At 39.7% G+C, this 11,925-nt stretch overlaps 1 protein-coding gene across 1 annotated transcript in view; it reads right to left on the reverse strand.

The window, feature by feature from the left end:
* Crybg3 (crystallin beta-gamma domain containing 3) overlaps positions 1–9,157 on the reverse strand; it is a 111,964-nt gene extending 102,807 nt beyond the window's left edge. Inside the window, exon 1 of the mRNA XM_005336767.5 lies at positions 8,835–9,157. Within this exon, the coding sequence (XP_005336824.2) occupies positions 8,835–8,977 (143 nt within the window). The 5' untranslated portion in view covers positions 8,978–9,157. The remainder of the gene's footprint in view (positions 1–8,834) is intronic.
* Positions 9,158–11,925: the final 2,768 nt, after the last annotated feature.

Here is an 11,925-nt window from a genome sequence, read left to right on the forward strand (position 1 = left end):
ATACATCTTCCTAATCTCAGACATATTGCGCACACGTCTACCACCCCAAAAAAGTTTTGGCTGGTATGCAAAATCTGGAAGGGACCTTAGCAATAAAAGCTAACTCCCTCACTTTATAAAGATTAAAAAGGTTAATGCCAGTACCTCGTCAAGGTGGATAATAAGTGACCTCAAAAACAAGTTGATATTTTTGTGGCTTTAAATGTTAATTCCACTTGGTTTCACAATATAGATTAGGTATAAATCATATGTGTATAAAATGTAAAATATCAAAGTACCCTACATTATACACACTACTTCTACTTATTTATAACCTTCATCCAAGTTTTTCTCACTTGAACAAGTTAATGCAGTTCATTCTTTCTTTGGAGAAAATTTTGTCAACTCAAGTTCATAAATTCTCTTTTTCTCTTCTTCTTCTTTATACATTCAAGATAATAAATTCTCTTTCTTCCTCTCTTGCTTTATACACAAATATTCACCAGACCTTAAATTAAAAAATAGATAAGTCATATAATCTTTTAAGTGTGAAAAGGTATAAGATGAAAAGTGTCCCTCTTGTTTCCAATATCTTCCCTCTCTCCCCATACACCAAAAATAGGGATACAAGGACAGTAATAGATTAATTTCATACCCCTACTGTTTTCTATTTAAATGAGATATACTATACATAATAGTTTATAACTTTTTTATGTACCTTCAAGATATGTCCTTATCATAATAAAATTTTTCTCTTTTAAAAATTTTTTGGTAGTTCTAGATAGACAGAATGCCTTTATTTTATTTGTTTATTTTTATGTGGTGCTGAGGATTGAACCCAAGGCCTCAGACATTCTAGCCAAGTGCTCTGCCACTGAGCTATAGCTCCAACCAAAGTTTTCTCCTTTTTGATGGCTATGTAATATTACATTATATGAATGTACAGTTTATCAACTGATGGGAATCTACTCTACTCTTCTTATTTGCTATTAAAACAGTACTAAACTTGCATAGATGACTTTGGCACATTTTCAAACTTGATGCTTAATGGAATTCCTAGAGGGAACTGCTGAGTATGTGAATTTGTAACATTGATAGAACTTCTCAAATGTCCATCCAAAGTCGTATGTATCAATTACATTCTCATCAAAAGTGTATTAAGAGTTCCAGTTTCCACACATTAAATTGGAGTTTTGGTTATCAAAATAATGTGGCATATCTTGCTATAGTTTCAATTTATCTTTCTCACTTTTAAAGGACTCTTTTAATATTTTGAACACATTTTTAATTTGTATACATTTATTTTCCTCTCTCTCAATGACAGGACTATAAATTCTTCATTGTACAGAACACGGACCTAGTCCATCTGGGCAAACGTCCAGCTGCAAGCCATTGTCTTTTACTCCTATTCAAAACCATTTTCTAAGGCCAGTCTTCTTTTATGGGTCTTCTCAAGTTAAGCAAAGGAAACATACATAATGATGTAAGCTTTGAATTCAGAAAGGAGAAGCTGACTCCTGGCTCTACCACTGGAGTAGTGAGACTTGATCAGCCACTGAATCTCTCAAAGCATTATATATCTGTAAAATAAAGATACCTCTCATTTTTTGCTTGAAGGACTAAATAAATTCATGTTTATTTTTATATGTGTGAGTATACACACCTATATATTTATATATGAATCCCTAAGCACAGGGCTTGAATCTCAATAGGGACTTAATAAGGGTGGTTTCATTTTGTAATCAATAATCTGGCAGGCCAAAGAAAAAAAAAAAAACAACTTTGTCTAAGCAAATAGCTATTTCAGTGCTTTGGGATACTTCCAATTAAATACTTCCCGGAGTTAAACACTGAGGGATCGTCCCACTGGAGTTGTATCATTACTTGACCAGTCATAACTGCCAAGGAAACATTAAGAATGAATTATTTCTGGTTGCAAAACTTTAACTTGTTCTCCATCAGCATCAAGCCATTTTGTGTAAGAGTTGGCACTTCCTGGGAACATTGCTTCCCGAAAGAATGCACTTCTCTTGCCTCTATCTAGAACTTGCAGAGCCTGCAGAGTCCAAGAGGAGCCAGGGGAATAGAGAGAAAGCAGTTGTACCCACCTCAATGCTGCAGTCACTATCACATTTCCCCCATTATTCTGACTTGGCAAATAATGGCTGATCAAACTAGGGGCAAAGTTAATAATGGGACAACATATTTTGAAAGCCCAATTAAAAGTTCGTACACAATACATGACATACAACAAAACACTATGTGTGCTAAACCAAATGAATCACACCTATACACCAAAAACATGCTTAGCTCATAATGAGCTTCTCTTAGGAACAGAAGTACATAGGTTTACCTCAACCACTAATTTATGAACTCTTCTATGCAGTTTTGGTCATTCATCTTCGTATCACCACTGTTTAGCACCATATTGGACACAGAGCAGCCACTCTTGTGCACTGAACAGACTCAAATTAAGAAGTGTTTCTTTAACTGTTATTTTATGTTGATTCTCTCTTTTCTGCATATAACTTAAATGGACTATTTCCCTTACTTTAAATTTAATGTCAACCTATAGTTTCCCGATACTATAGTTTTATTTAGCATCTCTGGTATAACTGGGTTCCAGTGTATTTCATTTTAACTGAGGAGATGAAATATTTCACTTTGAAGGATTATAATTTTCCTCTTACTTTACAAAATTAGCTATTATCCTTTTTATGTATTATCCATAGTGATGAATTTTTTTGTTTGTTTTGTACTGGGCACTTTACCACTGAGACACATCCCCAGCCCTTTTCATATTTTATTTTGAGACACAGTCTCACTAAATTGCTTAGGGCCTTGCTAAGTTGCTGAGGCTGGCCTTGAACTTGATATTCTATTGCCTCAGCCTCCCCAGTCACTGGGATTACAGGTGTATGCCAGTGGACCTAACATTGTGATGAATTTTAGATGCTAAAAATATAATTGGTTCAGTGAAGTCAGAATTCCTGATGACACAAGTTCCTTGCAGGCCAATTTATGGAACAACTGTAACTCTTAACACTTAGGTTTTACAACTGAGTTAGTTTCTGAGGAATCCCCAGGACAAGAAATAATCTCCCAATGAGCCATCTGACAGGCACTCTGTTAAACACAAGAGATAAAAATCTCACTTGTAAAAAGTAGGGGGTCTGACACCCTAAAACAGTCCATATTTCTATTCCACTACCAAGAGCTAATTTTGAGGCTTGAATTAACCTGGGAGCCCAGTAATCTGAAAATATTCACACCCCTGATGTTTGTGGAGTTCGCCAGTTACTTTTACTACTCCAGGTATGAGCTGCTGATGTGGCACAGGTATCTTCTATTCAACTAGATACCAGCTGTTTTCAATAGTGCTTTCTTTTTTTTTTCCTTTTTTATTTTATTTATTTATTTTTTTAATTTTTTTTATTGGCTGTTCAAAACATTACAAAGCTCATGATATATCATCTTTCATACATTTGACTCAATTGGGTTATGAACTCCCATTTTTACTCCAAATACAAATTGCAGAATCACATGGGTTACACACTCACATTTTTACATAATGGCATATTAGTAACTGTTGTATTCTGCTACCTTTCCTATCCCCTACTATCCCCCCTCCCCTCCCCACCCACCATCCCTCTCTACCTCATCTGCTGTTGTTCAATTCTCTCCCTTGTTTCCCCACCCCTTTCCCCTCACATCCTCTTCTATGTAATTTTGTGTAACATTGAGGGTCTCCTACCATTTCCATATGCTTTCCCTTCTCTCTCCCTTTCTCTCCCCCCACTCGTCTTTGTTCAATAGTACTTTCAAGTCAACAAACATACAATTGTCATGAAAATACAAAGAAAGAAAGCTCTCTTTCCTCAAACAATTGATGGTGTGGTCAACATTGGCAGTTTAACGTGTAGGCCAACAATTCTGAAGGTGGTCATGAGGAGCAATATTTATGTTTGTTGTTGGTTTCTACAAAAATGTCTTCTACAATATAGCCAATTAGCATTCTGGTCCCATTTATTCAGTACCCTCAGGCCATGGTGACAAGCAAAAATCTCTCTCCATGTTTCTAAATGCCCACTTTAAGGACAGGGAATGTACAGCCCCTGGCTGAAAACCATTAGTGAATACCTTAATGCTCCAATTGACAGATTCACTCCTTATTTGAGATAGGTAAAAGAGACTCCAAGAAGACTAAGACACAGCCCTGCCCTTGAGTCTAGGAGTCCTGACACCTTCTTCTCATCAGTGACATTATACCAGGTTCCTCAAAGTAACATTCAAAAGAATATACTGTACCTACAATGGGCCATTTGTTACCCATTCCAGAAGAATGGAGGAAGATCCAATTGACTTATATATTCAAATGTGTTTTGAAGTTCTAAAGGATGGCGGAGAGCATGGTGTGACAAAAAGAAAGATTTGTGGAGCCAAAAGGACCTAAATTCAACCCACACCCATGAAACATACTCCTCTCAGGTTTGGGAGTAAATCATTCTCCACTGGGAGTGGTACCACTCTCCTGCCCGCCCTCCTGGGTGGAGGCATTTTGAGTTATTCCAATGACCAGAGGACGCTACTGGCAATTAGTGGGCAAGGGCATGGATGGCAAAGTCCTGCAAAGGACAGTAGAGTCCAGTTTAAGAACAGTCACAACGCAAATATGGACAGTATCTACCACTAAGTATTCTCCTACCCTCGGTTTCTTTAGTTGCCAGAGAGTGTTACCCTTTCCGTCTGAGTGTTTGGCTTAAATGAGATGCTGCAAGAAAAGTATCCAGGCCAGGGTTAAATGTCAGTCAGTCCCTGTTAAAAAGTTATCCTCCCATACCTCTCTTCCTTCTGGAGTTACAATTGCATGGAGTTCATCATACAGATCCCTCATATATGACACAGCAAAGAAATTCAAGCAATCATTTTCTCAAAGCAGTTAAAATTAGGTGGCAGGTATTTATACAAATTTCACATCTTAGCAGTATCTGTTTAAGAGGCTTTTCGCAAAAATTTTCTGAATTCTAAATCAAGAGCCAAACACTCTGTCTAGAGATCCTGACAACTCAGGATCTAAATTTCTGGCTGCTTTTTCACTTTGTTCACTAATGTGCACAGCCCCTAACAGGTCATAAAACCCTGCAGGTCTTTTCTCAACCTGTAATACCTGTTACCTATTTATATCTTCCTAGCTAAGTTCTCCATCTATATAAACCTCACCAATTTCTTGAGGACCATTTAAATAAAAATCAACTCTACCATAATGTCCCCACTGGTCCCCCATGACTTCGAATGAGTCCTGTCCTTGTGTACTCATAAACTGAGCTTAACCCTGCAGTGATGGTTCTCAATCCAGTATCCATAGAACACCAGGAGTTCTAAAGTTTCCTGTGAAAATATGAACTGCTGTTTTCATTTCTAAAAAATCTAAAAGAAACATAAGCACTTCTTAGATTTGGTCAAGTTTCCAAGATGAGTAATGTCAAGCAATCTGAGTACCCAAATCTGAGTTCAAGTTCACCAGTGTTGATGCTAATGCATTGTAACTGTTGGAACTTTGCTAAAAACAAAACAGCAAACTCAAATATATAAATAATGTGTTCATACCAAGTAAATCCCAAATGAACACCTCATAAAAACAAAAGTTCTCCTATGGCTCAAATAGGGAAAAACCAGAGACTTATATCAGGGTGTGGTGCAAAACAGTTGTCATGGCAACTTCCCAAAGACCTTATGTTTGTCTCAATGTGTAACATATTTATGTTTTGGGTAGCCAAAAAATAGCTGTCAGGTTACTATTGTAAATTTGATCTTTATGGTAATGCTTAGTTTTTATTTCTATTCTTAAGAAGGTATTAAAGAATTCTGTTCTTGAGAAATTTATGCTTTGTTTTTGTATTTGTACATGGGTAAGCTATATAATAAAATTCATGTGGGAGTGGAGAAAAGGAGACTGTTGAACACAGTTTGAAAGAATGCATTTCATCCCAAGTACAATGAAAAGCCAAAATGCAGACATTTGATCCTTAATGTCTATTAAGGGACCTTAGAGTTGCAGGCACTATACAGGATTTGATATATGTCCACTGAACAAAAAGTACTTAAGTAATTTGGGGCAACTCTCTTTAACCCTGTTGTGTATATATCTCCTGCAAAGGACAGGAGAGTCCAGTTTAAAGAACTGTCACAACGCAAATATGGACAGTATCTACCACTAAGTATTCTCCTACCCTCAGTTTCTTTAGTTGCCAGAGAGTGTTATCCTTTCAGTCTGAGTATTTGGCTTAAATGAGATGCTGCAAGAAAAGTACCCAGGCCAGGATTAAGTGTCAGTCAGTCCCTGTTAAAAGTTATTCTCCCATACCTCTCTTCCTTCTGGAGTTACAAACATTGCATCCATGCATATATGACATCCTCATATATGACACAGCAAAGAAATTCAAGCAATCATTTTCTCAAAGCAGTTAAAATATATATATCACACATACATACATACATACACACAGTAAAATGAAGATTCTCATAATACAAGTTTGTCAAAAGTCATGTTCAGTAATATTACTGAAAGTACTTTAAAAATTGTAAAGTGCTAGCACATTATAGATTGGTATTACTATTTTCCAGTGGTATTAGCTTTTCACATGTCCTTGAGAAAAAAGACCCATTTTCTTAGTCATCCTTATATCTAACACATCGTGTCTATTGAACTGATTCCTCTATGTGTAAAACCACCACTACAAAAGGGAAACCCAGGGACTGGAGGTAGTGCTCAGTGGTTGAGACCCTGGGTTTAATCTCCAGCACTATGTGTGGGGTAGGGTGGGGCGGGGGGGAGTGAGCCCAGCTCTTATTAACATTAAAAGTTTTTACTACCACAAAAGAACAGCCCAAATTCCCTTTCAGAACATCACAGTGACAAATTGCAATTCCTTTCCAATCTTGTTAACACCAGGGTGTTGTGTTACTGGGACATTGGGTACTACTAAGCATTTCCATTTGTTTCATTAAACTTTCAATAAAGGCTTTGTGTTTGTGTATATCCTTGAAAAGAAAGGTTTAAGCTCATTTAAAACAGTAAAACACCCACACAAGGGATTATCTGTTATCCCCTTAACATCTGGCGAAGTTCTAAAAAAGATGAGGACAAAATTAGTGTTCACATAAGCACAATTAAAGATCTCATTGTCAAAAAGCCACAGTCTGTGCCTATCTGGTGCTGATGAAAACAGAGAAGTTGTAGATGAGGAACTAGCTGCTAGAGTGGTCAACTCCAGGCAGAAAAGAGTGGAGAATGGAGAAAGGCCCTGAAAAGGCACAAAGGCGCGGGAGGCAGGCAGGATTTCAGGACAAACTGATATGAACCTGGAACTGGCCTGCTTACCTCCTTTCCAACACTGACTCTCAAGTTTCCAACTTTTGCTGAGTCCACTTGGGACATCTTTTAAAGACTGCTTTCCTACCATCCAAGAGAGTTGTTCACTATCATCCAAGATAGTTGCCATTAGTGTTCCACTGATGGCAGCACCAGTCTATCTGCCTGGCTGACATCCTGGCCAGGACCTATCAGGCTTCCAAACTATTTTTAACCACTGAGTAACTTTGAATTTTAAACCCTCAAGGGTCAGGGCAATTGTAGCTGAAACTTCCCATGAGAATAACCAGTCGCTTATAGTTGGCACTTTCTTAGAATGATGTATTTGAATAATAAATGATCAGAATAAAAAATGTTTCACAAGTAGAGAAACTGAGGAAAGCAAAAGACAAAAATCACAGCACAATACCTAAAAACTAATGGAACTAGCTCAGCCTCAGTTGTTTCCATCCGTTTTTCTTTGAAGCCCAACACTTTAGAGTCTGGAGTAAATACAGGTCTCTGAAGTTGGACCCTCCAAGGACTTGGGTAACCAGCTGACTTGGAGTAAGGGGGAAGCAGGGTGCACCTCTCAAAAAAAAAAAAGTTTATAACAACGAGTTATATCTCCTTTATCTCCCCCTTCCTTCTTCAGGATGGATGAAAAGACTCAGGAACAGACATTTTAATAAGACATCTTAAAAAATTAAATTTTACAGCGGGTAAAAAAAAGAAAAGATTACAGGGAATGGGCGCGTTTTAATTGCTGGAAACTATTCAGCTCCAGTCCTGGTTTCTGGAATCTATTTAGGAACTCAAGGCAGATGTTTCCGAACTGAGATTGAAAGAAGGAAGGGCGGCATCATTTAAATATCCAGTCCACGGTAAACAAAACTAGCAAGGATTTTCTATTTCGAGAACGTCTTGGGAACTCATCACTACGACTCTTTAAAAAATCATTTTGAGAAAATTTAAATACAATGAAAAAAATTGCCAGTTGAGAGGGTGACGCCTCCAAAGCTGTACCTTTTCCACTTTTGTCCCATCAACTCCCACACAAGAGGTTTTCACATCGCGCCCTCGTTCCCCGGGCTGAACGCTCGGCGCGGCTCACAAGTGTTTCCCATTACTGCCGGCAGGACGCCGGGGGGAATCGCTTGTGCCACAGCACTTGGAGAGCAGACGTGTGTGTGGAACCGGAACAGAATCACGTACCAGGAGGGGGAGGTGGGAAAGGAACGGCGCGCAGTGAGGCTGGGCCCGCGGGGAATGCGCCGGATCGCGGGGCGAGAACTTCACCCAGCTTTAACAATCCCAGGAAAGGGGAGCAGTGAGGCACTGGGAACGGGACGAGAAGGAGGAAACTTTAGCAATGGAGGAAGAAGAACAGAAAGTAGAGAACTAACTGCAACCCGGTCCGAGATCGACTAGCTGCGGGCGGTCAGGCCAGGAGCCCCATCCCGCCAGTCCGCGCAGAACTCCCGACGCCCCCGGCAGCTCCCACCTGGCAGCGCCCGGGGCGGGCGACTGGCTTGTCCCAGGCTTCTCCTCCTCTTCCTCTTCCTTGTCCCGGGAAGGGCTTCGGGGAGCGAAGAACCGGGAGAAGCTGTGCCAGGGGGCGCTGCCCCTCCTCCGGCCACCGGACATCTCCCCCGATCGTCCGCAGGTCGGGGGCCGTCTGTTGGGAATGGACGAGGCGGTGCCGGGAGCCCTGCGCCTGGAGCCCAGATCGGCGCTTTGGGACCCGGCGAGGGCAAGACTGACTCTGAGTCGCCAGCGCGGCTCAGTCCATCCCCGGCGGGAGAAGCGCGGGCGCGACTCGCTCCCCGCGCAGCAGCTCCTCGCGCTGCTGCGGCTGCTCCTCCTCCCGCCCTCTCCCAGCGCACCCCGCCCCCGGGAGGGGCCAGCTGCCGCGGCACCGCCCAGAGCCCGGGCTCAGCCGTCACCCTCCACGGCTTGGGGGAGTCCCGGGTGAATGCGCCCTCCTGAGAGCCCAAGGCAGTCCGTCCCTCTTGGCTCTTGCCTCCCGCCTGAACGAATTCAGCCTGCAACCTATTTGGCTTTGCTTCAATTACTGTTAGGAATTTGTTTTCTATCCTTTAGTCAGAGCAGTTTCAGTAATTTTCAAAGATATTTTTATAAATGAAGGTATTTGAAAAAACTTAGATGCAGTACCAGATTGTCCTGGGCTGCCCTTGAGTTAATACATAGCCACTCCAACACACAGGTTTATTCTGGAGTACAAACTATGCGTGCCTGTGGTCACCCCGTCTTATTCTCAGAGGGAAAGGGGGAGGCGGTACCTGTCAAGCAGTCAACAACTTGTTTCTGGTTCTTCTGACTTACAAGTTCAGGAAATTGTCCTACCCCAGATGTGCTTTGTAAATCACATTCTGCCTTACAGGATACCTAACTCCATGAAACCTTTTTCAAAGACAACACTGATCAAAGACAAGGATGATTCAAACTTGTAAATGCTGAAGCAAACATGCTGTTATCCTTACACAGATGTCATTGGAATCTGGAAACCAAAAGATCCTTAAGACTTACTTTAAAATAAGAGTCCTGGTAGTGTGACAGCTTTTTATAGTCTAGCACTTAGTATAGAAAACGTGGCCCATTTAACCTGTAAAATTTTATTTTGTTGAAAGCTACACTGCCACTGGTACAGAATTCAAGGAAATGATACCTTTGTTCACCAAAATAACTTATGGAAGTTAATCAGATAAAAATGAAATGTCTATGGCAGCTTTGACAGGGGTAAGAGAACTTTGGGATAGTTCTCTCTGTCTTTGGAGTAGTGCCCCTCACCCCCATCTTTGGGATGCTGGTGGAGGAAAAGTTTTCTTATGATTAGGTTGAACATCCATAAGCCTCAGGTCATTTCAGCACCAGCTGGCGATTATTGAACCTTGTGCTGCCCCACAGCTGCCACTTAGAAGCATTCCAGCTCCTACTCACTACAGTTTGTTTTGGCAGGTTAACCTACCAAAGTTCGGTCCGCTCCAATTCTTTCAACGGAGTTCAGAAAATAGGAGTCTAAGAAAATAGCCTCGGAAAGGCTAGCATAATATGCTAGAATAAGACTAGAATAAGTTCCCAATTGGAACATATTATTTTAGGGGAGAATCTTCATTAAAGGTCTACTTACCAGAAAGTCCAAAGAGAATTTAAAAGCAAAAGGAACTGAAGCAAACTTTTCTCTCCAAGTAGAAGACCTAAAGAATAATTTATCTCCCCCAACAAATCTTAAATAACTATCAGATGTGTCCCACACTTGTCCTGTGACTAATGCAGGCCCTACCTATCCATTGTTCAGAAAGTCTTTCTGGAGATAAAAATGGTGGGAGTCAGTTAAGATTTACTAATTAATTATAGTTTTAACTAACATTTCTCTTAAAAATAGCTCTCAAGAAAAATACTTATATTTGTTAATAACCACTCTCCTCCATAAGTGAGGTGGTATCAGAATTACAATATGTAAAGTCCTTAATATTGAACTTTTCTAGTGTTGTAGAAATATTGCTAATGTTAATCCAGGTAAAATTCTGTTAATGGACAACTTGCAAGGTATTAGATAATCTAGACATTATACAGTGGTGCAGACCCATGACTCTATTTTTTTCCTTAAGAGCAGCTTTTTTTTTTTTTTAGTTGTAGACGGACAAAATACCTTTATTTATTTTTTTGTATGTTGTTGGGGATCGAACCTAGTGCCTCCTGCATGCTAGACAAGTGCTCTCCCTGAGCCACAACCCCAGCTCTGAGGAGCAGTTTCTTCATGAAGGAAAAGAATAAACTCCTAACAATAAACTAATTTCCATCTGTAGCAGAGTAAAGCACCTGAGTGAAATTGAAGTTCAAGAGTTTTTTGTTTGTGTTGTGTGTGTGTGTGTGTGTGTGTGTGTGTGTGTGTGTGTGTTATTGGGGATCAAACCCAGGGCCTTGGCATACAAGGCAAGTACTCTACCAGGTGAGCTATATCCCCAGCCCTAAACTTCAAGTTTTATGGATACTCACTGACATAGATTCTTCCAGTGTGAACTTAGCAATGTGATTACATTTTGTAAAATTTACAAATACATAAATTTTATAAAGTGTATTTTTATAAAACTTATAAATTTAGCTATATTAACTTGATTAAATTGATTAAGACACAGTCTTTTTCTAGTTGGATTTTTTTTTTCTCCATTACATTTCTCTTAGAGTTATTTGGAGCATTTTGAAATCTGTTGGAGAATTTGAGAGGGGAATTACCTTCAGTTTGGATTTACTGAGATATATTTATATGACTTTCAATCTTTCCAAAATATAGTACAGTTATTGCTTCATCTCTAATTTGCTCATTGTGCAACTCACCAAGCATTACACCTGAGGTGCAGGGCCACATGTTCTTTCAAGACGTGAATATAGCACATAGCCCCAGACACTAAAAGGTGAAATAAGATTTGAAATGTATAGCAACAACAGTGATATGTATAAAATTATTTCAGGCACTGGAAGACAAAGTTGTAAAGTTACTTTTAAAGTTGAAAGAGTTACTTATAATTGGTGTAATTTCTATCATAACAGTGATATGTTCAATAATGCCAGAT

The sequence above is a fragment of the Ictidomys tridecemlineatus genome, chromosome 3 (genome assembly GCF_052094955.1).
Source record: "Ictidomys tridecemlineatus isolate mIctTri1 chromosome 3, mIctTri1.hap1, whole genome shotgun sequence".
Taxonomy (NCBI): domain Eukaryota; kingdom Metazoa; phylum Chordata; class Mammalia; order Rodentia; family Sciuridae; genus Ictidomys; species Ictidomys tridecemlineatus.